Raw genomic sequence first — 22,769 nt, forward strand, 5'->3', positions numbered from 1 at the left:
AATGTTTGTCTGAAACAGAAGCTCTCGACAAAGTTTTGCAGCTTGCTTTTATAACAAAAATCCTCTCAATTTCAAACAATTGCCATTGCCAATTTGAGAGTTTCCAGAATTTACCTACACTAAAAACGTTTATTTCCTACGCACAAGAGATAGATACTTATATTATACTACGTCATGAAAACAGAGTGTTCCTGAGTTATATTTTTCACTCAGTGAGCTCACCCACAGTACGTAGTTGAATTTACTATTTGATTTAGACAATCTGTGTAATACTGTCCCGTAATATTTATTTATTAAGAGTAATATTTACTTTGAATCGTCCTGTCTAAACGGGGCCGTTCGTGTAAGCCTGGCACATTAAATATTACGATGTTGTTAGGAGACTGAAGGCAGCAAGGGCCTGAAACCACAAAGATAAATTTCCGAGGTAAAACGAGTTTCATTGCCTGTCACGCCCACAAAAGCGTTGGATTATTCAGCTGCAGCGATTAGTAACGTTGCTAACAGCACAGATTTCATTTAGCTAACGTTTACAGCGCAACAGTAGTGCCTGTTTCAATTTTGCATACATCGATTTTACCAAATTGTCTGGATTCTCATGATCATGAAATTACTACTCAAACCTACTTTTACCATATATTTTTTACTGTTATGCGTCACGGAAGAATTGTATTCCAGATATTTAATATATAAAGCTAAAACTTTAACCAAAGATTCTTTAGACACTTTAGTTAGAGTAAACATCAAACTTCAACAAAGTAAGGGAACACTCCCTTAATATAAACATCACATTTTCCCAGATCAGATTACGTAATTTTAATTTGTCGAAGTGATTAAAATAAAAATTAAATTTAAATTCCTACCATTATTCCAAAATTGCGAATATTACTTATTCCACTTTTCCAAATTACGCTAGAACCGTTTTTATTAGCCAACCTTGGTCTCGGTTCCATTGTCAATGAATGAACAAACTCAGTGGCACAAGCGATTATGTAAATAAAATTGTGTCAATTCCCTAGGTCAGCGACAGCACGCATCAAGCCGATGGGAACTCAACCAAAGACAATCAAGACAGAGACCTTCGCCGGGAAACATGCGGTGAGTACACAGCTACTGCAATTCTTACGATAGCTGCCGGCAAATTGCCGTGATGTAATATTATATAATCGGTATGTTGTTCTCTATGTAATACTGAGCGTTTACTTTATACTTGCTGTTGGCGAGAGTTTGAACTGCAAGGAAAACTGCTAATGAAGTATACTTTTATTGAATGAAAAAGCGCTAAATTCAAGCGAATGATTCGTTCTTTCAATTCCTTTTGCTTGGAAAATGTTTTCGTAAATCCAGTTATTCTTTTGTATTTCTCATACGTTTTCCGTAAATTTTTGTGATGACTACATGTTTATTTTGTTCGATTTCACGATCATGAGGTTCATAAGATATTATTACGACAGTCATACCTCCCATAACATTACGAGTAAACCACAAAGACGCGTCCCACTCCTCTAGCTAATCCCTTAAAGTACAAGTCTGAGTAGTGTAATAACTCTGTCTACATACATTATTAAACATAATTAATGTGTTTATGTTACTGTTAAAGCTCGAAATATGGTAAAACCTAGGATTTACCGGTGACATCGAGGTATATTAAAACTTGTGCCGATCGGTAAAAGCTCGAAAAGTTAAATAATCATTGTTAAAATCGGGTTTTTACCGGTATTTTTAACGGTTTTTTTACTAAATATGCTTTGAGTTTTTCCGTAAAGTGGTTAACGACCATGAAGAATGTCCAGCAGCAGCTGTCAGCTGCCATATCGTTGGTACACCTACAGGAATGGCACCCATGAAACACATATAAAAAAAAACAGTCATCTCCTCCCGTTCCATACAAATTTGTGAGGTGATAGTTTAGAAGCTATTTCATTATTCACGGTCGTTAACCTCTCTACAAAGTATCGGCTCCCGGCCGACCGATTGGTCATGGAAACCTAAATTAAATAAATAATACTATTCCCTGTATGTAGCTCGGGGTCTATAAAAACACTGCCATACGACTTCACAGTACTATACATATGCGATTAGTAAGACGAGTGGAGCGCGTCTTCTTGTGTGACATGAGCTATAAGTGACTAATCCGCAGGGACTTGGGCCGAGGTGTTGCTGTCATTCTCAATGCTGTCGAACGGCCGCGCTATCCTCAGCACGCATCGCCCCACCGACGGCGCTCTCACTTCACTACATGGAATTAGGTATTGTGAACTTCCTTTGATGCTACTAACCTAACCCTACACATTGGTATTAAATATTGTATGTTAGGCGAATGGGTTATTCGTAATACAAGTCGATTCAAAACTCTCGTTGCAAAACATCTTACTTCGCGCACTTGCATCGTAACTAATGTACACCCTTCTCAACTATGTTCACAATGCCAGCATACCTACAAAAACATCCCCTTTTAACCATAACGTGTCTGTTCCAGATTTTTATCGGTGGTATGGGTGATAATGGTACACACTTATCTGACTGTATTTTATATCTCTACGAACAAGACAATGAGAACTATCATAGAACGCAACTTCATGTACCAATCCGTTGGCAACGCTTCCTACTGCGTGGACAGTTTCTTCTTCATAAGGTATGTTTATTTAAATACATACTTCAAAATTTTTACACTTACAAGTTACAAATGTACCCACTAAAATATTTATTTTTGTTTTCAGTGGCCTACTTGTTACTGTCCTGTTCCTAAGAACCGAAGACAAAAAAGCCGCAAAAAGAGAAGAAATGAAACAGCAGAAAGACAAACAGGATATTCACAAAAACATGAACGGTTACACGAATTCCGCGTTATCGGTATCCGTAATAAGCCAAAGTTCGTTCTGCCAGGACTTACTAGAGAAACCTAAGGGAAACTTTTATACGAAAGGGGAATTTTTCAGTCTTATCAAGAATTTTATAGTTTTGTTTTTCTATCGAGTTGTCCGATTGTCACCGGCGTACGCTTTCGTGATCGGTTTGAACGAGATCACTCTTCGGTATACCAACTCGCACTCGGTGTTCGAGCCGGCGCAGTACGACCACATCACCTGTGACCAGTTCTGGTGGAGAAACCTCCTCTACATCAACAACCTGTACTCGCAGCGGGAAATGTGCATGGTTTGGTCCTGGTACATGGCCAACGACACGCAGTTTTATGTCGTGGGCATAATATTACTATTGATATCAGTAAAGTGAGTAAAGATTAATTAACACCAGAAAAATGTACAAGTTAATTAAATTTGATAATTATTGAGACTAAACATTGATGCTTGTTTGACCCAGGCATCCGAAGTTTGCCGTGGGCTCGCTGGGACTGATCATGGTGAGCTCGTGGGCTACCACCATCTACATCTCCGTATCGAGCATGTACAAGGCGCGGATACAGGAGCCGTTTGAAATGTTCGACGGGCTGTACGATAAGCCCTGGTCCAGAATCGGTCCCTATTTAGTCGGTAAGGCGATAAACTCTTATAAAACTCCTCACCGAACTCCCAAGTGGGGTCCGTTGTCCCTTTTTCCTATAATAGCCATCGAACCTTTCCCAAAAAAAGTAAACGTTTATATTGTAAGATTGTAAGTACGTTTCAAATATCCTCTTCGTAGGTCAGTGAGCCCGCCCTTAACGCGTTCCACAAAAACCGATGGGCCGGATGAACTATATCGATAACTTCACACGGCTGCCAATCTTTCACTTCACAAAATACGATCCGTATCAGATACTAAGTTATTGATGCTATTCCTTTGAGACACGAACAATTGGAATACTTTTTATGATGTTTAAAATATATTTACCTACTTAAATTATGTATAGTTTAAAATTTACTAATGTGATACTTAAGTAAATATTATCTATATACGGGTATCTGACATCAAAGTGATGTTAAGGTGCGTTTTCACATTATCCGATCCGGTATCGGATGTCGGACCGATGTCCCATACATTATAGGCGCCATCTTGGATTTTTTCCATTGAAATCGGATTTTTTCCATTAAGCGCGACTTAAAGTATGGACTCGCGCGCGACAAGGCAAGTTGTGCTAGAGGGGCTGGTTAGGTAGAAATCGTCAATCGCTCCCTCACGAATGCACCTTATTAGTTATATCACACGACACGGGCGTGTCACTCGCATTAATTATAATACCTATAAGTACAATATGGAAATTGCAAATCCGGAAGCAAAATTAACGCGCGAATGGCAACTACATAATTGATATTATTCTAATGTTGTGTTAATGTAGATATATTCAAAATAAGTAAGTAGATGTGAGGCGTTCCATTCTTGAAGGATACTTATCTACGCTTCAAGTACAGATAACTAAGACTCTGATAAATGGTGCAGAAGTAGCATGAGTAAGGACTCTTTACGTATGGGACGTCACATGAGTATGTAGGTAAGTACATAAATGAGTTATTTACTAACAAAACCAACATTGATTCCGCAGGCATGATCGTGGGCTGGTACCTGCACAAGACGAAGTGCCAGGTGAAGATGCCATACTGGCTGGTTGCTGTTGGCTGGCCAACCTCGCTGGCCATCATTGGCAGCCTGATCTTCGGCATGGTGGACGGCTATTTCGAGGTCTGGCCGACCGCCTTCTACGTCAGCGTGGGACATACCGGTAACGTACTTCTTGTATAACAAAAACAATTCGATTCGACTGCGCAGGCATGATTGTGGGCTGGCACTTGCACAAAACGAAGTGCCAGGTGAAGATGCCTTATTGGCTGGTGGCTATTGGCTGGCCAACATCTCTGGTCATCATCGGCAGCCTGATTTTCGGCACGCACGGCTACAATACAGGAACATACCGGTGTACATATCGTCACTACTTTTAAAAAAACTTGCATCTTCGTCTGTCAATGAAAATAAAATTGTAGTAAGTATGTATGGAATGCATATAGACTTACTGCGTTTTAACTTTGAGGAGAAGCATGAGATACGAGATTTTTTAAAAGTAGTGACGATATGTACTATAAGCTTTTCTGGTTAACTAACAATTTAAGATTAAATGGGACAAAGTCTTCATTCTAAACAGAACATTTTGAGTTATTGCAACATAGTGGTATGTTAAAAGTTTGGTGACCAACCTGCTATCGTAGACGACTGTAATATCATAATATGTAGTTATAGTGTGATGCGTTTGAAAGATATAGTCAAAATACATATTCATCTCAGGGTGCGTAGCCGAATGGCACAAACGCTCACGAAACGCTCACGAAACGAAACGCTAGTAGATATCTATCCCTATCGCTCTTGCGTATTGGCGCGACAGAGCCGGACTACGTTTCGTTTTCGTTTGGCGTCGGAGAAATGCCATTCGGCTACGGGGCCAGGTGACTTAAAGCTTATAAGAAAATAAAAACTGTACAGAGGTATTCCACATTTCGGATGTTAACTTGTTACCTACGTACCTACATGGAATTTATAGACGTTAAACTTTCGTGAGACATAAAATTAATGAATCTACGGTTGCACTCATGTTATTATATCGCTACTGCTGCGACATGTTTCGGGCCAATTTTGGAGGCCCCTCTTCAGGTACATAGGAGTTCAAGCGACGACTAAACTCCGAGCACCTCGGGGCCTCCAAAATTGGACCGAAACATGATTTGAAACAAATACATGGAATTTGTTGGTATGAAGTTTTTGTTATTAAAAATTGATTGTTTGACAGAATAACATCGCTTTACAAGTTTAATTTATTATATTTGTTTAATAAATACTCGAGTAAAACAACGCTGCGTTATTATATCTTCTAGTATGAAAGGGGATACATAAATAATTAATCTGAAATCCAATACAAGTTCGTTTAATTAAAAACTCGCAGTAAATACGCATAGCATTTTGCCTTCGGACGTCAATAGGTAGCAAAGCTCAGAGCATATTCACAGGCTAAGAGTAGTGTTAGTACTAATCACGAGTTTTAGTTCAGTAAAACTGAACTAAGGATTTTGAACTTAATGATTAGAGGGAATGGTATACTTATCTGCAGGTTTTCTTTTCTAGAAAATACATAATATTTTCATTTGAATAATTGTAAAAGACCGTCTATATTTTCAGAATTTGGGATCCCCCAATTAGCGTAAGTTGTTAACAAAAATTAACTCACTGTCAGTTTTGTGACGATAATTAAGCATGAAATTTCTATAAAAATATTGTTATTGTGTTAATTACATAAACTTGAAGCGACGACCGGTCTGGCGCAGTCGGTAGTGACCCTGCCTGCTGCGCCGCGGTCCCGGGTTCGAATCCCGGTAAGGGCATTTATTTGTGTGATGAGCACAGATATTTGTTCCTGAGTCATGGATGTATTTCTATGTATATAAGTATTTACATATTATATATATCGTTGTCTGAGTACCCACAACACAAGCCTTCTTGAGCTTATCGTGGGCCTCAGTCAATCTGTGTAAGAATGTCCTATAATATTTATTTATTATTTATTTATTATAATCTACATTCAGAATGTGAAAATAGTAAATTTTTGGACAGATTTTATGCTTAATTGTCGTCATAATACTGACTGCGAGTTAATTTTTGTTAACAACTTACGCTAATTGGGGTGTCCCTAATTCTGAAAATGTATTTTTTTTACTGCTAAGGACAAATAGGGTCTCCAGTTGTCTGCCTGGAATATGTTCAGTTACGCTTATTAAGACTCGAAAAACGTACATCTCCTTACCTACACTCTAGGAATATTAAACTTATAAAACTCAAATAATTCCCAACTCTAACTCGCGAGTCTTTTTATTGCCTGCTTTGGCGTTATTTTTGGTGACCGATTTTTGAATCTCGAACGCATGAATTCGCCGTTCGAAAGTCTGTGGAAAACGACGTAATGCTACGACTTTCGAACGGCGAATTCATGCGCTCGAGATTCAAGAATCGGTCCCCTGTTCCGTGAGTCTGAAAAACAAAATGTAACCTTTTTATAACAGGAATTTTGTTTCCTCTTTCCGTACCTCGAAAAAAAAATGTTAAGCTCGAGTGTCTATTGTTCTTAACTAAGAGGATTTCTTCCAGTGGCTTACATATTACAAAGATTTAAATGAATTCCGTTCTGTCAAAGGTACTGCAGGGTTGTGTAAAGCCGGCCTAGCCGAGATGATAATCGTGGACGCTAGAGGCTGATCGGAACGCAGTCTGGCTCTGTCGCGCTTATACGGAAGAGCAATAGAGATAACGATATTTATCGTTAGCGTTTCTTCATTTGGCTACGTACCCTGCTAGCAGCAACCGTCTGCGGTCCACCGCGGAATTGCACTTTAAACAGTTTACTTGACGCAGGTTACAGTTGATTCATCTAAGTACAGAGGTGTATGGTCTTATTCTTCATATCACCTAAAAGGAAATTTTCTTCCCTGCTATGAGGGATCAAAATGGCAATTTTCTCTTCTAGAACATTTTGTTGCTAGTATGAAATGACTTTGTTTTGATTTCATACTCGTAGTTTTTATTTTATGTAATGTTTTGTACATTCCTACTTATTTGCTGTATCATTTAAAATTAAGTTTCACGACGCATTAGATTTTTCTGTCATTTAAATACTTACGTTTTCAAATAAATTTATTCCGTTCTGACCACTAAACCCTGCTATGGCCCTGCGTTCGAATCCCGGTAAGAGCATTTATTTGTGTGCTGTGGACAGATATATAAAAGTATATGCAGGTATATTATATGTATACAAAATACAAATACATATACCGTTGTCCAGGCCCCGTAGCCAAATGACATTTCTGCGACGCCAAACGCTGCGGAAATGCAATCTATCTCTATCGCTCTTGAGTATTAGCGCGGCAGAGCCAGAATGTCTTTGAGAAATGCCATTCGGATACAGGGCCTGGTGCCCACAACCCATGCCTTATTGAGAGTCAATATTTGTGAGTGTGCACGGGAAACGTCCTACTTTGTCGATTGCTATAAAGCCGCTTTGTCAGTTTTTAGGGTTCCGTAGTCAACTAGGAACCCTTATAGTTTCGCCATGTCTGTCTGTCCGTCCGTCCGTCCGTCCTTGCGCGGATAATCTCAGTAACCGTTAGCACTAGAAAGCTGAAATTTGGTACCAATATGTATATCAATCACGCCAACAAAGTACAAAAATAAAAAATGGAAAAAAATGTTTTATTAGGGTACATGTAAGGTGGGGGCTGATATTATTTTTCATTCCAACCCCAAGATGTGATATGATATATTGTTGGATAGGTATTTAAAAATTAATAAGGGTTTACTCACATCGTTTTTTGATAATATTAATATTTTCGGAAATAATCGCTCCTAAAGGAAAAAAAGTGCGTCCCCCCCCCCTCTAACTTTTGAACCATATGTTTAAAAAATATGAAAAAAATCACAAAAGTAGAACTTTATAAAGACTTTCTAGGAAAATTGTTTTGAACTTGATAGGTTCAGTAGTTTTTGAGAAAAATACGGAAAACTACGGAACCCTACACTGAGCGTGGCCCGACACGCTCTTGGCCGGTTTTTGTCATATAAAGATACAAGTAAATCTCGCCTTAATGGTATCCGACAAAGTGGGACGTTTTACTAAACACGCTGACATTTGACATTTGTAAGTGTGTTACAATAGGTATTTATTTATATATTTGAACATCCGCAGCGTGGGGCGTGGCGCTGGCCTGGGTGAGCATCGCCTGCTGCTGCGGCTACGGGGGCCTAGTCAACTCGGTGCTCTCGTACCGGGGGCTGCTGCCGCTGAGCCGGCTCACCTACTGCGCGTACCTAGTGCACCCCACCATCATGATGTACACCTGCTTCCTGTTGGACGGGCCCTTCCATTTGCAGAACTCTATGGTGGTCAGTATCCAAAATTACACTGTTTATAGTATTCTTCTTCTTGGGTTCTGTGACACTTGAAATAAAAATGGCAATGTCAACCACTCTTTATTTTAATACTGTAAACAAAATAATTACTTAATTGCCGACAAAAAAGTAAGTGAACAAAAATAATACTCGTAAGCATCGACACGAGTTACGAGTTTCCTTTTCGCACGTGTATTGTACGACGTTTTTCAGTACATACGGCCAAAAGTAATGCGGAAATACCACATGTACCTGAAAATAATGTTGTTGCTCGTATCGAACAATAATTTATTTATTTATTTATTTATTAGTAAAAACATGTTTACATGACATTACAGTAAAACCAATGCGTCACGAAACTTAGATAACAAAAAAGAGAGAAAATAAAGAGATCAATATTAAACCCATACATGACGACTTCTTCAAGGCGACATATTCAGATGGTGGAGGCTTAAGCCGGCCCCCCACCACGACCGGTTTCCCGTGTAGCAACGGACTCCAATAATCATGTTTGTCCTTTTGATTCTGAGTCATATTCAATACTTACGGGTAAAACTCTTATTAAGTACTTATTTATTTATTTAGTTTAAAGCCCGTTGCGCCTCTGGACAAGAGAGAAAGTTGCCTCTAAAACGAAAACATGCAAATAAGAGATCAGTTTTTGATTCCCGTAGGACGAGTGGCGGCGGCGACCCGTGAAACTGCCCGAACAATCGCCGGCAACAACTTTTAACGCCAATCTTGTTGTTACTCCCCCGGGTTTCATAATTTAAAACACCGTGTAGGCACAATGTTATGTCGCCGCCTTATAGTAAAACTATCTGTCTACTGTTCACTTTAATGGCACGCTCACTTCACACACACTGGCTCACTTCAGTTCCCGGATGCGCTGCGGCGATAGGATTTTCTCTTTAGACCTAAAGACAGTGCCCGGTTTTCAATTACAGTGGATACGTTTGAATGTGTTTTTTAGGAGGAACGTTTGTCAGACGCTGTAAATTTGTAGTCATGGACAATTGGAAGGTATCTGTTTCGAATATAATTTATTTTCGGCCATTCACGTCGCCCAGTTTCAATGAGTACAGAGAAGAGGCATCGCGGGGGCATTAAATCAATCGAACGCGGCTCCGCCTCCGCCAAGTACTTGTGCAGCCGAAGCACATCGTTTGTTCAACTTTGTTCGTTAAATTGAATATCTACCGCAGTTCATTTTTAGGCTAAAACTAGAACCCTTTTCAAAGTGTTCCACCGCCGCAGAATATAAAAGCGGATTGAGAATGAAGATTATGGAGATGCGTCCGTATTCATTCATTCAGTTTGACAATATCTGAGGGGCATTCAATATACGTCCTTTTCATGGGAGCTAAATAATAAGGAGCTCTCTGGGTGTCAGTCGGCGCTCCGCATTATCCCGCGCACGTCGCGGCGGCGGCAACGATCCGGTGGAGCGGAAACTTTTATGCTTCATGCCGGTAACGAGGTGTTTTATTGTTTCAGATAATTTCGTACTCGGGGTACGCGGTGATGGCGTTCGTGACGTCGTTCGTGATCTCGCTGGCGTTCGAGGCGCCCGTCGTGCGGCTGCTCAAGATCGTCAGCGGCGGACACCGCAAAACCAAAAGCCATTAATACGCTTCATCTAGTAGTAATCAATGTAGCTAGAAATAAGTTGAGCGTTTCGCTTGTCCATATTGGAACGAAACTATGTACTGAGCTATTTGTAATAGCTGCGTAGGATTATTTATGCATACATTATTAATTAATCCATATCGTGGTCACCGTACAAAATGATAAAGTACCTATGCGACAGTGGCGTTGCATTGTACTTATAGTACAGTGGAATTGAGCAAAACTAGAGTTCAATTGATATACAGGGCACGTGGAGAGCAATGCCTTGCTAGTCGCAGCCTGCTAATTGGGAATCCGGCCTCTTTACACCAACCAACGGAGGCTTTGAGAAATTTCGGTCTTGTTTTTTAATTTTGAAAGAAGAGTGTGGAATGTATATACTTAACCTACTTTAAAATGATCGATATCGAATATTCCAATAATACTTTTCATTGTACTGTTCATTTTTAAAAAATACCTCAATAAAAAAGAATAACTCCGAGTGGGGTAGTTATTGGATACAGTAATATTATACGAATAGCTACCTGTACACAGTATTTCCAATCGTGCTCTCTTGTTAGATGATTTAAATAAAAGATCATATAATTTGACCTGTGCATCATCATCTACTTATGTTATAAATGGAAGAATGAAGGAAATGGGGGTACTCATAATATTTCTCCCTTTAGTTGGTCCCTCTTTTCAAGAGAGAAAAATCGAATGTACCTGAAACATATTTGTAATGTGTTTTATGTCATTTATGGGCGTTTATACCAGTATCCCACGTTTCCCTATCCTCCAGTAAGATTGACACGTCTCTTACCTACCTACGTATTTATTATTAGGTACTAACTGAAACTGATATTATATGAGTATTCAAGTTTCTAAAACATTGTACATACAAGGGGCCCATTAAGAATAAGTGCGTTTTCACATTATCCGATCCGATATCGGATGTCGGACCGATATCCCATACATTACAGGCGCCATCTTGGATTTTTTCTATTGAAATCCTTCCGACATCCGATATCGGATCGGATAATGTGAAAACGGCGTATACATTTAAGACTTAAAATGTAAATATGTATAAACAAAAGTTATAACTAAGTATACTCCCAGAACAAAATTTGATAATTACTTTTGGCACAGCTTAAAGAACGGCAGGGATTTAATATTAAGGTATTAAAGCTCCAAATTGATGAATGAATGAATGATTTATTCACAAGAACATACATATAAGATACAGATACAGGGCATGCACTTATATACTATATTCTGCCATCCGGCATGTGAAATTTGATTGTATTCATGCAAGAAACAGAAGTACTGAGCTACCTTTTCGTGCACAAACACAGGTTTGGCATTGACTGCTGTCATTTATGCCAAATAACAGTTGATACCAAATCTAATATTAAAACTTAAAACTAAAGAAATCGTCTAGGGAATAAAAGCAACAATCACACAATAACTTATACATACATACATACATACATACAATCACGCCTGTTTCCCAGAGGGGTAGGCAGAGATCACGGATTTCCATTTACTACGATCCTGACAAACCACTTTCGCTTCACACACTTTCATAACGTTTCTCATACACGCTCGTCGGTTTCTCGGTCGGTCGTCGGTCGGTCGGTTACAATAACTTATACAGTTTGTTTTTGAAATCCGTATAAGTAAGGGTCTTTAAATATGCTGGAATTTTATTATATATTCTAATACCCATAATGTAGGCACTTTTCCTTCTGACTAGTAGATTATGCGATGGCACTGTCATTTGGAATTGCCGTACAGGTCTATTGACAACATTTTTTATAGCAGGAAACAAGTCTGGGTTCTGCTTGACAAACAGTGACATTTCATATATGTAAAGGGAGGTCAGAGTTAGGAGTCCAAGTTTAGGAAATAAAGGCTTACAGGTTTCTATGTATCCTACTCCACAGATGGCCCTAATACATTTTTTTTGTGCAATGAATACTTGATCGGCATTTACTGAATTACCCCACATGATGATACCGTAACGTAAGACGGACGCGACATATCCATGGTAGGTCATTAAGGCTGTGTCCAAGGACACTGTTTGTTTCAGTTTCCACAGAGCAAAACGAAACTTATTAATTTTTTGGCATATATTCGCAATATGATTTTTCCAACAGCAGTATGTGTCTAGCGTTAGGCCCAAAAATGTGGTATAATTTACTTCATCTACGTTAACACCACAATAGCTTACTTTCACACTATGTGATTTAGCTTTGTAAGATCTAAACTGCATAAATTTAGTTTTATTTAAATTTATCTTTAAATTATTGTAGGTCAGCCAGGTGATTACATCTTGCAATACTGTATTAATATTCGATTCAAAATTATTTATGTCAGTACCTTTGACCACAATTGTATTGTATTGATTGAATCAATATGCAGAGTATACTAAAAGTGAATCGTTGTTCTACTAATAGACGTATTTACTGTCCCTATTGATTTATTGATGAATGGGTTGCAAGAAAAAAAACGTAATGTGTTTTTGAATCAAAGGCATTTGTAATATTTTTATGAAATCTAAAATTGTATATACTTAGGTACTTAAGAATATACCTACTCCTAAACTAATTCCACTGTGGGGAAAAAAAACCACGTAATTCCAATCGAGGCAAAGGCTAAAGGAATATTCATCTACCTGTATGTAGCCCGTAGCCTGTTTTGGTCTGGTCCATAGATAAGTGTAGGTACCTAGTTTATCGGACTATGTAAGGCATTAGTAAAATACGAATTAATATAATTATAGACCTAAGCGATTACATTGTTGCCGTGATTTAAATGTAGGTATTTGAATTTCAAAGTAACTTACATTTTGTCTTCACGTACTTATTTAATGTAAACAAATAAAATAGACAGCTCAAGAATAGCTGGAAATTTTAATGTTTTCTCGCAAACTTGGAGTTGTACCTGAAGTAAAAGTGAGGGAATACTAAAATATATGATAATATTTAAGAGATAGTTACCAAGGAAATGTGTTCATTATTTAAATATGCCTTACAGTTAACCTGATTTTGGTTGCAATAAAAATATTAAGACATATATGCCTCAAGTGTGTATAATACAGTCAGCATTAGACAAAGATTTACCTAATATCTTAACCTTATAAAACCCTGCATATTTAATTGTATATGTACGATAGTTTGAAAGTATCTCAATTATTTATACCATATTTGCTGCTGACTGTAGTATATACCGTGTTTTTATTGAATTCCGTTAACTTCGGCATATAGTTAGGTCCATTATAGGAAACATAATGGCATAGTTAGTTTTCTTAAATTCGTATTTTTTTTTCTAAAAAACCCATACACCTGCGATAGGTGTTTTTACTTCAATTGCTATTGAGAAACGGGGCTTTACAATTAACTCACACTAAGTAAGTGTCAAAACTATTACATGTCAATCGCATATCGAACACACAAAGCCATCTATCGCAGATGTAACATCTATCGCAGGTGTACGGCATTTTTCAGAAATTTAAAAAATCTAACTATGCTATTTTGTTTCCTATTATGGATCTAACTATATGCCCAAGTTAACGGAATTCAATAAAAACACGGTGTGTGCTGTAATTACATGTATTAATCTAGAAAATGTCAGAAATTGCTCAAATTATATCGAATGTAGTCGTTCGTAACTAACTTATTTCACTTGTTCGATAAGTACTCATTTCTGAGTGACACGACTTTTTCTTACTTTTTTACAAAAACTGGTATAAACAGAAATGTGTTATTAGTAACAAGTCATCACATGTTTTCCTTTATCAGAGAAATATATGAGTGCAAAATAAGATCACGCGGTTTTATTTAACAAATCTTATTGTTATCATTTTTCTGTATTTAATCATAATCAACCCAACAAATAGAAATAAAACATTTTCACAATGCTAAACTGTATACCTAAGTTGATATAATCGTACTTGAAGTTTTTTTTTTGCATGAGAAAATTTGTTTTTCTTTTTGCACGAGTAAAAAAAAAAGAGTTAATTTTCAATAGTGGCTTATGCATAGCCATATGAATCTGTTTCTCAATCTTTAAACCTGCCAAAAAATAATAATACGAAACAGGAGGGGGAGGGGAGGGGATCATACTAAATGTGACAATCCATGTTAAAGGGATACAAAAAAGCGTAACATAGGGGGAGGGGTGAAACATTTAAAATTTTGCGTGACGTAATATGTCTATTATACTTATTTTTAGTAAATAAAATACTTTATTTATATTTATAAGAACTAGTGATAACAGAGTAAACAGAACATAAAAACAACATTCATTAGCTGGAGTTGGGAATGGCTGCTCCGTTATCAAAACCCAACCCAACTATTAGACTTATTTTGCTTAACCAGTCGTCTATTTCTGTGAAAAAAATTGTCATAATAGTTTTTCTTCGTAAATGACGAAAAACACTATACAAATTAATATAGCAAACTGAGATCACTGCATCCACAGGCTTTTCTTGTAGATATTCATACAAATATTTTGTTATTAGTTCAGATGGGTACGAATAAAATATTCAAATCAATATAAAAGTGGAATACAAAAAGCGATTGTCGAACGATAACCTCGCTTCCAAATGAGCCGTCGCAAACTTACCAGACGGAAATATCTGCCCTTCATTTTTTCCACTTCGTTCATTTTCTCATTATTTTACGTTGGGCTGTCATCCGTCTAAGAAATCAATACAATATTTCTATAAATAAATCTACGGCGGCAATAATAAAAGCCTGAGAATTTACACTTCTTTTTACATAAGCAGGTATACGAGCATCATTTAAAATTAGCACTGGAGTTTCAAATATTGTGTGTAATAATAATAAAAGGAAGATTTACTCTTATTATTATTATTAGATGCAAATGTAAAATCGTCCACTTGGTATAACTACTGTAATTACTGCGGAATTGAACGCGATATGATTTCGCTAGATTATAACATAACCTACCTAAATATGGTTCAAAATGAATCAGGGCTTAATTAAATTCAGATATATCAGAAGGGTTTTTTGTTTGTTTCGTTCTCTATTGCAACTTACCTATTCTAATTCAATAAATAGGTATAGTTCATCACGACAGTTGAAATTCGATTCAAAATCATTTTCGTAAGATTGTATACCTCATATCGTACTTGTAAGTATGCGTGGCTATTGTTAACCGATGGTGCCCAACAGATTCAGCATATTATATCGGGCCGCTTGCTGGTAGTAAATAGCCAGTTCGCCCGTTGTAATGAACCAGCCTGCGTCTAGTGACCCCATTAGGGGGCGAAAATGTCAGCAGAAGTGGACCGAGAGCAATTAGCAGAATGTTCTTGCCCAAATAGCCGCCTTCAGATATTTATAGTTAATAACGGTTTCTTACGGCATATTCATTGACATTAAGAGGGCGCGCAAATCTAGGAAAATAGAAAGGAATACAGGTTAAATAACCGTCGAAAATATAGACAAGTTTAGTGAGTCTTCCGCGCCATTTTTCCTTCAATTGGCAAAAAGGAAAATAAAATCCAACTTTTGCAGGAGCCCTCCTAAACATGGACTATTTATTTATTACAAGTACAACGACTGTAATGAACTAATGAAATACCTTCTATAGGTGGCGAATTCTTATGTGTCATGGCCAAACAATAACCTTTTTTAATTTTACATATAGCATTATGATAATTATATCAGAAGCAACTCTTTGCCGCATAAGTAATATACTTGAGCATGATACTTAAGTTTTTAATGATATTACCTAGGTATTTAATTGGGGTTTGAAGTTCAAATACTATGTTCAAAATTTGAACATAGTGCGCCTATTTACGAGTATACAAGTAATTTCCCCAATTTTTCCAATCTATTTAGCGAAAGAACTCAAGCACAATATGTTACCTTGAAGTGGTAGGCCGTCAGCTCCCGATCAACTCAATCAAATTTGAAATCAGATATACTGAAATAAAATCAAAAAATCAACTGCTCTAAAATTACATATCCTACTCGAAGGCCTATATCTACATATATTATACCGTCCAATAAATCAAACACATGTATATTTATTATTTTTAGTACGTTTTGCCAGAAAATCTCTGTCGCCCAGATATTATTTAATAAGTAAAAACCTCTTAAAACCCCGAACCACCCGTGCGTAATGCAATTATACATGTCTGCCTTCCCATCTGTGCGTCGGGGCCTAAGCTTTGTTGCTATAATAAGTACGTACTATATATACGTTTAAAGCTAAGTACTCAATTTGTTAAACAGATGCTGCTGCTGATTGGGGTCTTATTGAATGAAAGTGGTTACAAAACAATCAAGGAATTAATTCCTATTCTTACAAATTGTCATTTAAGTGCTGAATTTTTACATGTACTCTTATTATGATTCAGTATCTTTCAGACATGTATCCTCTCTTCAAGTGACGATTTTCTATCTATTGAATTATTAATATCTTGGGGACTGAAAACATGTAAAATTTCAAAAATGCGCGTTTTCCCAGAGACAATTAAAACCTCACTAGATCGATTTTTCGCCCCCTGAAAACCTCCATATAGGCAAATTTAATCAAATGTTATTTATAATATTTCGTATATTCAATGAATCTTATAGAAATCAGGAAACATAGTATTTGAGCAGTAATAAGGATGTAGCTCACTCTAAAAATCACGACACAAACACGAACTAGCAGCCTCGGCAGCATCTCGAAGGGCGGAAAAATGTCCATATTGCAAAGTAATAAAACAGTAGCCGGGTGACTACAGTGAAATCGCTATAATAACAAACGCGAGGCCAGGATAGAGTCACGTGCGATATCGTTTTAAGTTATATTGGAGCGCAGGAGGGTCCCGCGTGCTGACACAACCTACTCAACTCTACGACGCCGGGTGTAACCTGGTTCAGATTATTTGCTGGCGTTCAAAGGGTGCTTTCCAACTCTACATACCTACATACTTGTAACAAAAGCAATAAATATATTTTACAAATAATATTAATTTCATACTACTTAATTAAAAAAAAATGCTCACTGAAGAGCAAAGTAGACGTCCTTTTGATAATCCACACTAATTTTGAAACGAAGTGACACAAAACCTAAAAATCAATGTGCATTGTTACGTATGAAATACTCGAAACTTTAAAAATAAAGTACCTAAGTATATTTAAGTATTAAGTATATTACCAAAATTTTTTTCTCCTCTCCGGTATTCGGCTGAACAGTTAGTAATATTGCCTAAATTGGCTCAAGCCAAATACCGAATAGGCTAATATTCATGACATCTCAAGTTAATAGTTTTAAATTGAGTTCACGCACATGTAATGAGTTCGCGAAGGGGGGAAAGCACCGGTGCTATATTACCTAGTTGACTCCGCGGCTAACAAAGTGCGCACGTGGTCAAACTACTCCAATAAATTACAGGGCGAAGGTCCCGAAGGCATGGCTATGTGCTCCAGCTATACCATATAAGTATAGGACTATGCTAGTGGCTCTGTGAGCTGTAGAGCTTCGCGACGTTGTTAGACAAACCAAAACTGAAAGATACTTGGTTCCTAAAGTCATTATCACAGACAGGGGCCTATTGCATAACAAGTTACAACTCATATTACAAGCGGTAGTCCCCCTCCAATTCATTTTATAAGAAAGAGAGTTCCACTTGTAATACAAGTTGTAAATTGTTATGCAATAGGCCCCAAGTCGCGATAGTCTTAACGGCCTTATACGCTATTGGCCGTTAAGCCCTTTAGGGCAATATCAGCATTTTAAAAAAATTCCAAAAACTGCATCAACCACAAAATTTAGGTTGAACATTAGAATCTGATTACAAAAATTCATGAGAATCGGTTGAGAATTGCGACCAGCACATGAGAACATCCGGATATACAAAAAGCAAACTTAGGTACGAGGGATGACGACTACATAAAAAATGGCAGTCTGTTTAGTCCGTCAGTTAGATCGTCCAAAAACACTAAACACATATTTTTCGCTTTTTCTAATTAATGAAAAAATACAAAAGCATCAAAGTTCCGGAGTGGGGGCTTGTGACGTCACTTCTAAGTAAAAATTGTACCTAGGCGTGACGTCACGCGAAACTTCAACGCACTGTACCGTCGTCATTTTTCGTTTACGAGAAAAAATAAAAAATACGTGTCTAAAAGTCTTTGGTAATATAACTGACGGACTAATTCGTTTTTTTTTAGTCGTCTCGCCTTAATTAGGTAAATAGTTCATCGATATTCCAATATCTTAGGTAGGTAGTAAGATTTGAATAGCTGTATTATTAACCGACATCTTTACCCCAAAAGAAGAAGGAGGATCTTCGGGTATGTGTTTTTTTATCTATGTTCACCGATTAAACCGAACCGAAACCCGTGGTCCGATTTCAATGTATTGGAAAGGCGTAAATAAATAATAAGTGGAATAAAAAGCAACACACTTATAACCAGAGATCGGATTTTTGTGCGTCATCTCATACTAAAAGTCATTAAAATGACGTACCTAAGTCACTAAGAATGTCGCAAATCCGTCCGATCTCTGCTTATAACAGATATGATATTATGATTAAAACAGTCTACGCAATAAAGTTATATTTGTTATTTTACCATCTATAAATGTCTGTCATAGTTTAAGTACATATATTAAGTATAGGGCATTTTCAAAAATTGGGACCCAAAATTAGTAAAAAAATTTAACAAAAATTAACTCGATGTCAGTTTTGTGACGACAATAGGAATAAAATTTCAATAAAAATAATACTTTTGTGTTAATTACATAAACCAATAAGCAATAATATACATTTATAACATGAAAAAAGTTGGTTTTTAGACAAATTTTATTCTTAATTGTGTAATTTTTGTTAACAACTGTCACTGATTTTCGGTCCCAATTTTTGAAAATACCCTAATAATAAATGTTGTTTCATCTTAAGAGACTCTCGCTAGATGGCTGGATCAAGGGCCAGATGCAGAAGGCGGTGATCTTGGACACAGCGCGGATAGTTCGACGGTTCCTCTCTCTGCGGCCCTAACCACCGGCAGCTTGGGCCCTGCCCCGCTGCTGGCGGCACCCTAGGTTAGGTTTTTTATAATATGTTTATATGTTTTTATATTGTTTTGTAAGTATTTTTTTTTATTTTACTTTTATACTCATATTGTAAAAAACCTAGCTTAAGAGAAAAGATAAATAAAGGAAATGTTGTTAAACTGTTGCGTTAAGGAAACATACGGTGGACATTAACGTTATCCTGTATTTTTATCTTTAGGTAACTGGGATTTAAATATTTATCACAAAAATGCAACAGCAGTGGCATACTGACGCAGCGCTCTCAATTTCCCCAATAAAATAACTGAACCAAAGAGGCCACAATAAAAAAGTTACACAAAGTGCTTAAATGAATACAAATTTACCGTACAGCCGTACAACACAGTTGCGGTTTGGAATGGCAGTGAAGCCTTGTTTACCAAATTTCACAGAAATACCAGGCGTAATTTTCAGACAAAAGTAAAATGGAATGTGCTCTAATATGCGTTGTCATGTATAATAAAATAGGTATTACACATATCTACTATTTACAATTATATTTTCACCACACCGAATGGTTAAGGCTCTCTTGATACTTCAAAAACGGATGAGAAAGTTCCATTTTATACACAAGAGTGCAAATTTATAAAAGTCATACAAATGTTGACTCGATGCTCAAAACCGGCTGGAAGAATTTACGTTTAAATAGTGATTTTGAATCATGATGGGTTTGATTGTATAATATCTCTTTATTTACATGAACATATTTACATAATTATATAAGAAACTAAGACTAAACGTAAAAGCTAGCTAATGTCTAAAATAGGCCCTTGAGGCATTGTACCAAGGATACTGGCGACATTTCCTCGCTGTATCGCAATGCTGATACGTTGAGCGAGGAAGTCGCCAGCTCTTCGGTCACCAGTTACCTCAACCAGACGCTTCGCGATTTCTGTGAACAACTTGTTCGCGCTGGGGCCCCATGGACCTAGAGTTTCTACACCATTGTTTGATTTAGTTTGATGTTTTACAGTTAATATTTTCCTTGTGTAAAGTGTTCATTTCATCATTCACTCGGTGGAAAAATTTGCTTAACCTACGTACCTTGAAGCCCTCGCAACGCTCAAGATTCCACATTTTAGAAATATTCGGTTCAATATTGGAATATTTGGCTGTTCGATTATAAAATATCACTTTCGCATGTGTGCGGTTGTGCGGATAAACAATCCACAAATCCACACTACCTAAATATCTAAACCTAAATAGCAAGGCTACGAAATATAATAGAATACGTTAGAGTAGGTACTTACATTTATTTTGAACAATTTTTTGCCCGCGTCTTCGCTCGCGGTAGAAAGAGACAAAAAGTAGCCTATGTCACTCTCCGACCCTTCAAATCACGTCAATTCGTCGCTCCGTTTTGCCGTGAAAGACGGACAAACAAACAGACACACACACTTTCCCATTTACAATATTAATATGGATTAATACATTACATACTTACGTATGTTTCGCATATGTTTAACGTTTGCATAATCCGTGTCCTCATTCCCTACTTACACGTACCTATGTACCTCTAAGCCTCTAACAAAGCAATAATCTTACTCAGTTTTATGCGAGATTGTAAGGATTTGTCCCAATAAAGACGGGCCAACTTGAACCGCTATTCTCCTCGACCGCAATAGAGCTGGTCGGCTAGTACAGTTCCTGATCATCGATTCTATTTTTTCGCCCCAGCCCATCGCACCGCTTTTACGACGGTTGCGACACGGCCCCGAATAGAGCTACCATGATATTTTAACACGTTATTCGATAGTGAAAACTGTTTGAATTTATTCTGAATATAGTTTGAAGCCCAGGAAAAGATAGTAACAAAAATATATCAGAAGTAACAAAAATAGAGGTATATGTAAATATAAATAACATCTGACCTGATTTAGGTGAAATTTGTGATCTACGATTTAATTGAAAATTACCATACATGCGACTTCAAAACTAAAACGATATACAGATAAATTGATACTTCGACATTACTCCCCCTCATATCTGCATAAAATATCTAGTAGGCTCCATTTCTTAAATAAGGTACAGCGGGGCAAATCTCGACTGGGGGACAATGGTACTAGTAACTAAATTAACTAATCCATTTTTCCATTATTATACTATGATGTTGAGTTCTACATTGTATCCACTGAACACACCTACCCGGTGTGTTCCGGTGGATTTTATAATACAAATATTGTAAGACATGGAAAAAATGAAGCAGTCCTAAATAGAGTGAAGGAAAACAGGACCTTATTGAATATTATTAAAAATAGGAGAGGAAAGATGATAGGCCACCTACTACGACACGACCATTTCATCACAAAGATAATAGAAGGGAAATTAAATGGAAGGAGAGGAAGGGGAAGGCCAAGAAAGAGTTATATGAGCCAAGTAAAGGAACATGTAAGGGCCGTGTCGTACCAGGACACTAATAGGCTGGCTTCGGATCGACCAAAGTGGAGACAACTTCATCAAGCTGCACCGACAAGAGCCCCGCTCTTAAATTGAATTGAATTGATGGAAAAAATGGACCAGTTACATTTGGCCCCCCAGTCGAGATTTGCCCCGCTGTACCTTACTGATTCGGGACGCAAAGTTAAATTTTGCCATAGTAAATATTTTACTCAGAAAAGGCCTAAGTAAATGGTATTTTTAGGGTTCCGTAGTCAACTAGGAACTCTTATAGTTTCGCCATGTCTGTCTGTCCGTCCGTCCGTCCGCGGATAATCTCAGTAACCGTTAGCACTAGAAAGCTGAAATTTGATACCAATAGGTATCTCAATCACGCCAACAAAGTGCAAAAATAAAAAATGGGAAAAAATGTTTTATTAGGGTACCCCCCCCCCCCTACATGTAAAGTGGGGGCTGATATTTTTTTTAATTCCAACCCCAACGTGTGATATATTGTTGGATAGGTATTTAAAAATGAATAAAGGTTTCCTAAGATCGTTTTTTGATAATATTAACATTTTCGGAAATAATCGCTCCTAAAGGAAAAAAAAGTGCGTCCCCCCCCCCCCCTCTAACTTTTGAACCATATATTTAAAAATTATGAAAAAAATCACAAAAGTAGAACATTATAAAGACTTTCTAGGAAAATTGTTTTGAACTTGATAGGTTTAGTAGTTTTTGAGAAAAATAAGGAATACTACGGAACCCTACACCGAGCGTGGCCCGACACGCTCTTGGCCGGTTTTTTTAAGTTATGTTGGATCAACACTATCATGTATCTTTCAAGAGAT

The 22,769-nt window shown here is 37.3% G+C and overlaps 1 protein-coding gene across 1 annotated transcript in view; it reads left to right on the forward strand.

Annotated features, from left to right (window-relative positions):
- LOC125241002 (nose resistant to fluoxetine protein 6-like) overlaps positions 1 to 10,925 on the forward strand; it is a 97,107-nt gene extending 86,182 nt beyond the window's left edge. The window contains exons 6-13 of the mRNA XM_048149259.1: positions 1,020 to 1,098; positions 2,141 to 2,249; positions 2,480 to 2,635; positions 2,721 to 3,230; positions 3,322 to 3,491; positions 4,481 to 4,657; positions 8,654 to 8,850; positions 10,354 to 10,925. Of these exons, the coding sequence (XP_048005216.1) occupies positions 1,020 to 1,098; positions 2,141 to 2,249; positions 2,480 to 2,635; positions 2,721 to 3,230; positions 3,322 to 3,491; positions 4,481 to 4,657; positions 8,654 to 8,850; positions 10,354 to 10,485 (1,530 nt within the window). The 3' untranslated portion in view covers positions 10,486 to 10,925. The remainder of the gene's footprint in view (positions 1 to 1,019; positions 1,099 to 2,140; positions 2,250 to 2,479; positions 2,636 to 2,720; positions 3,231 to 3,321; positions 3,492 to 4,480; positions 4,658 to 8,653; positions 8,851 to 10,353) is intronic.
- The last annotated feature ends 11,844 nt before the right edge of the window (positions 10,926 to 22,769 follow it).

This window comes from Leguminivora glycinivorella, chromosome Z, assembly GCF_023078275.1.
Source record: "Leguminivora glycinivorella isolate SPB_JAAS2020 chromosome Z, LegGlyc_1.1, whole genome shotgun sequence".
NCBI classification, from domain to species: Eukaryota; Metazoa; Arthropoda; class Insecta; order Lepidoptera; family Tortricidae; genus Leguminivora; species Leguminivora glycinivorella.